Genomic DNA, 5,000 nt, shown 5'->3' on the forward strand with positions numbered 1-5,000 from the left:
TCCCCCTCCCCACCCCTCCTCCTCTGCCTTCTTCATCTCCTCTAACCACTCCCACTTTCCCCTTCTTCCTACTACTCCATCTTCTCTCTCCTCTCATCATCAACCCCTCCCTCTCCCTGCTCCTCCTCCTTCTCCCCCTCCACCTCCTCTCCTCCTCCTCCACCACTACTTCTTCTTCTTCTTCTTCTTCTCCTCCTTCTTCTTCTGCTCCTCTTCCTCCTCCTCCTCCTCCTCCTCCTCCACCTCCACCTCCGCCTCCTCCACCCTCCACCACCACCACCTCTTCCACCACCACCATCACCACCTCCTTCTTCTCTTCCTCCACCACCACCACCTCCTCCATCACCACCACCTCCTCCATCTCCTCCTCCACCACCACCACCTCCTCCTCCTCCTCCTCCTCCTCCTCCTCCTCCTTCTCTCCCTCATCCTCCCCCTCTCCCTCATCCTCCCCCTCTCCCTCATCCTCCCCCTCTCCCTGTCCCTCCTCCTCCTCCCTCCTCCTCCTCCTTCCTCCTCCCCCTCCCCTCCACCCCCCCTCCCCTCCCCTCCCCTCCCCTCCCCTCTCCCTCATCCTCCCCTCCCCTCCTCCTCCTCCTCCTCCTCCTCCTCCTCCTCCTCCTCCTCCTCCTCCTCCACCATCAGGTTGCCCCCATTTGTCTGGACGTGGAAGACGAGAACCACAATTTTACAACCGCCATCGCCACCGGTTGGGGCAAACTTACGGAAGGTTAAATCTTTATTCTTTGTTTTCTTTGTGTTTGTGGGTTTTGTCAACATGGCCTATATGTAGTTATCTATCTATTTTCTTATCTTTCTTGTAGAGTGATACCAATCCCTCCATTTTGTTTGTTTTTCATTGTCTTTTTCAAAGCAAAAAAAACGAACATGGCACTCCTGGGTTATTTAATTAAGAAAACACATTAACAGAGAAAAGAACTAAGAGTGTGTGATAATTTCAAAAGGTGAAGGACTGCTTAATGAATCATATAAAACGGCCGACTGTAAGACCGAGAAAGCCCCTGTGCCGAGGGACGTGTTTAACACCGCTGGTCTAAATCGGTTACAAATTATCATGTTTATCACTGTACTTACTTTTTTTGTACTCTTACATGCACTCTACCCTCTTCCTTTCCGCATTAATCAGCATATATATTTTTTTTTAAGTCGCTTCCCTTCCTCGACGCCATTTTGTTTACATACCTTTCGCCTTGTGAATCATTCTTTTTCGGACTTTCTCTCTCCCCGGTTTATCCCTGTTTTCCTTTTCCTTTCACAGACGGGGAAGAGTCCGAGATGCTACAGGAAGTGGAACTGCCGATCGTGCCGCAGGAGGAGTGTGAAAAGCAATATTCACCTTTAATTATCGCAGGATATTTTCTGTGTGCCGGCCAAGAGGGAAAGGACGCGTGTCAGGTAAAGGCGGAAGTGGGGATTTGTGTGTGGAGAGAGAGAGAGAGAGAGAGAGAGAGAGAGAGAGAGAGAGAGAGAGAGAGAGAGAGAGAGAGAGAGAGAGAGAGAGAGAGAGAGAGAGAGAGAGAGAGGGAGGGAGAGGGGGAACAGAGAGAGAGAGGGGGGGGGGGTGAAGGAAGGGAGGGGGGGAAACAGACGAGAGAGAGAGAGGCTGATTCTAAATATAGAGCCTCAGTGTTTGAACGGTCGCAAAGCCGAGCCAAGGCCAAGGGGCTGGCAAGGCTCACGATATGGCAACAGGCCTTCTGTGGGTCAGGACTGAATCAAGGACCTAAGTCATTTTGGTATTCCAGTAGGGCCACTGGTATCGAAATTGCAGAGCCGAAGTACCGTTTGAGGGGAAGCGCCATTTGAAAAGCTATGGTTTTCCATGGAATAATTCTTGTATGTCCTTCAGTCGCCATATTGCTAACAAACAGTAGGAACGACTCGGTCTACATTACTTTTGTGACTTATCTGTATGATGACTATGCAAGTGATAAGTAAAACTATACATACCAAACTGTCCCAGTACTGAGGTTCTATAATTAGAATGAGCTACTTGTAACTGGTGGCAGCGGTGGGGTTGGTACGTACGGCTTGACTCTCTAGAAAGAGCATAACAGTTAAATCACACAGGGTAATGTGGACTGAGTGGATGCTTGAGTGGTAGCATAGACAGACCCAGACCAGGGTCCAAGGGCTGGTTTGTGGTGTTCACAGAATGGCAGTGGGAGGGACTGGGTCCAGGCCTACGGTCATTTTAGTATTCCTCTTGGGGCAATGGTATCGAAATCGCCCTGGAACAGACCTAGCATTTATGTATCACCCAAGAGCACATACCATTCTAGATGGTATGGTTTTCCATACAATTTTGCCTGTACCCCCACCATAGAGAGGTAGAATGAGAGAGAAAAGAGGGAGAACGTGTAAGTATGCATATTTATGCATATATTAGTGCTCTTACATTCATGTACTTGCGTGAAGGCTTGTACATAAAGGTATCTAAATCGCTTTATTGACTCATATGGCACCCCTGTCCCTGCAGTCTGACAGCGGAGGGCCCCTGGTCGCCGTAAGGCCTGACGGGTCGTGGCTTCTCCTGGGCCTGACGTCGTGGGGGAGGGGATGCGGACGGCCCAAGTACCCTGGGGTGTTCGTCCATGTCCCGAGTAAGTGTCGGAGGCGGCCTCTCAGCGTGGCCCTGCCAGTGATTCTGCTCATTACGGAGAAGCCCATACATATGTGCAGACATACAAATGGACATTCATTTATAAGGTTCACATGTAATGTTTCCACACACACGCACACATACATATGTTTCTCTGTGTGTGTATATATATATATGCATATACACTGAAGCCATGGCCACACGGGCGTTTATTTCAACAACAGGTTGACATTGATATACAACTTCCCTATTTCCTCCGTATGTTCCTTTTGAGTTGCTCTGAAGAGGGTTGGGCGAATGTGATGGTTCTGTTTGCCCATTTGACCACCGATTTCAGAAATAGCCAACGTAAAAGTTGGGGCAAAGGTTGGAGCAACTTCGAAGGTGAGATAAATCTTATTTTTAAAGAAAACGCTCTTATGACGCTGGCTTTACTTCACTGCTTCTCCCGCAGGTTACCTGACTTGGATCACGGACAAAATTGGCGTCGACGATGACTGTGGTTACTTGTCACACCTCCCTACCCCGCCCCCGCCTACGACTTGGAAGCCAAACGAGGATTGCAGTGAGTTCTGATAATGAAAATGGCTTCTGTTAATTTCTTGGCAGACCTCTTGTGGAGTACTCGTAATGTTTGCTCACAAGATCTCTTAAAACCGAAGCTCGTCTGTTCAAGCGTATCTAAATTCTGACATGTTTTTACAAAATGATTTTAGTTTGGATAATAGGTTATTACCCAATGCCATGGCCGGTCATTCTGCATAAAGAGGAAGAGTCAAAAAGAGATAAAAAAAAATCTGAATATTGATTCTCAGATTGCTGAAGGCTGCTGCCTGACGACTGTTTAGGACGCCCTGCAAGTGCCCTCAACCTCCCGAAAAACAATATTCACTGCGAAAGGAGCCATTTTTTTCCTCCTTGATTCTTGGGAGAGTATTTAGTTGTCTCCCTTGAGACTGTTTATCTTACCTAATAATTTTCCTTTTCTCCACCATTTCACATTCACACGTAGCCATTCACCAATTCATCCTACTCAATTTTCCTTCTTTTTTCATTCCTTCCTCTTTCCTCTTTTGAAACCAGTTGCCTCCCGCTTTTCCATCCTGCCTGAACCCCTTCCCTCCCACCTCACGCCCACAGAATGCGGAGTATCCAACCTGAAAGATCGCATAGTGGGCGGAGTAGTCACGCAGCCACACGCGTTCCCCTGGATGGTGGCTTTGACGGAAGGATTGAGCATGGTTCTCTACTGCGGAGGCGCCCTCGTTTCCAACCTGTGGGTTATCACGGCCGCCCACTGCACCGACAGGTATGATGTTTATGTTTTGGTTTGTATCCGCAATCCCCTGTACCCCTGATTCTATTATTTGTATTTACATTTGTGCGAATACATCCATGGCTATTCTGTTTTTTTTTTCCCTGTTTCAGCGATCCAGACACTGTCTCCGTGATTTTGTTTTATTCATTTGTTTTGATGTATCCATGGTTCATTTACCCGTTTTATTGACTTATACTTCCATGGTTGTTTATATTTTGCTCCTTATCCGCGATTTTATTACATTGTTTATACTTTTTTCAAATATTTACTGTTGCTGTCTTTTCCAACGATGTACGGCAACAGGAACTGAGTAGGTGGTAGATGCATTCTTCCTACCTCAACTATTTTCATGCATATACGTACTTATATTGGATAACTATAACACAGCAACACCCAGCATAAGATATCAAAAGCCTTCAAGGGTATTATATTCCAAAGTGCTGTGTCCTAGTCGAAAATATAATCAGTACTGTAAAACAGCAATCCGCCAACCGCGGCCATTCCGATTATGTCACAAAAGTGGGCGTAACTTAGCGTTGTCTCTCACTTTTGGTCACAAGACAGCTTTCAGGCCTTTGTTCAGAAATATTAAATTCATACAGCACAATTTTCTTGATGTATGATTTTTAGTTTCGATATTTTCCTACGTCTTCCATTGTTAAAAATTTTACTTCTGTAACCTTTATCCAGCAGAAATGATGTAATTTATGCCTTATTTTTATTTTTTCTTTCTTTCTTTTTATTTTTGGTTTTGTGTAGCTAAATTCAGAGAGATGTAATATACATATATATTTTTTTCTTTTCATCATTATCCTTCATCGTCAATACACCATGCTGTAAAATTATTTTCTCTCCAGTATGTTCCCTGATGACCAAGTCGTGTTGGGAATGCACGACAGGAGCCACCGTCACGAGGCCGGTCTTGTGCGTCGCGGTATCGTGGAGGTTCGTATCGTCTCTCCAGAGGTCTCGATTCTAGTCGTGAAGCTTCGAAACACATCTATAGCATTGTGACAATGCTTATAGCACGAATGCATTATGTAATAGAATAAAGAGTCT

General features: G+C 46.1%; 1 protein-coding gene across 2 annotated transcripts in view; it reads left to right on the forward strand.

Moving 5' to 3' along the window:
* Positions 1-5,000, forward strand: part of LOC113807313 (transmembrane protease serine 9-like) — a 17,916-nt gene that overhangs the window by 8,988 nt on the left and 3,928 nt on the right. For both annotated transcript variants that reach the window (XM_070139086.1, XM_070139087.1), the window contains exons 6-11: positions 646-730; positions 1,280-1,416; positions 2,501-2,624; positions 3,078-3,188; positions 3,764-3,932; positions 4,799-4,886. In XM_070139086.1, coding sequence (XP_069995187.1) covers positions 646-730; positions 1,280-1,416; positions 2,501-2,624; positions 3,078-3,188; positions 3,764-3,932; positions 4,799-4,886 — 714 coding nt within the window. The remainder of the gene's footprint in view (positions 1-645; positions 731-1,279; positions 1,417-2,500; positions 2,625-3,077; positions 3,189-3,763; positions 3,933-4,798; positions 4,887-5,000) is intronic.

The sequence above is a fragment of the Penaeus vannamei genome, chromosome 25 (assembly GCF_042767895.1).
Source record: "Penaeus vannamei isolate JL-2024 chromosome 25, ASM4276789v1, whole genome shotgun sequence".
NCBI classification, from domain to species: domain Eukaryota; kingdom Metazoa; phylum Arthropoda; class Malacostraca; order Decapoda; family Penaeidae; genus Penaeus; species Penaeus vannamei.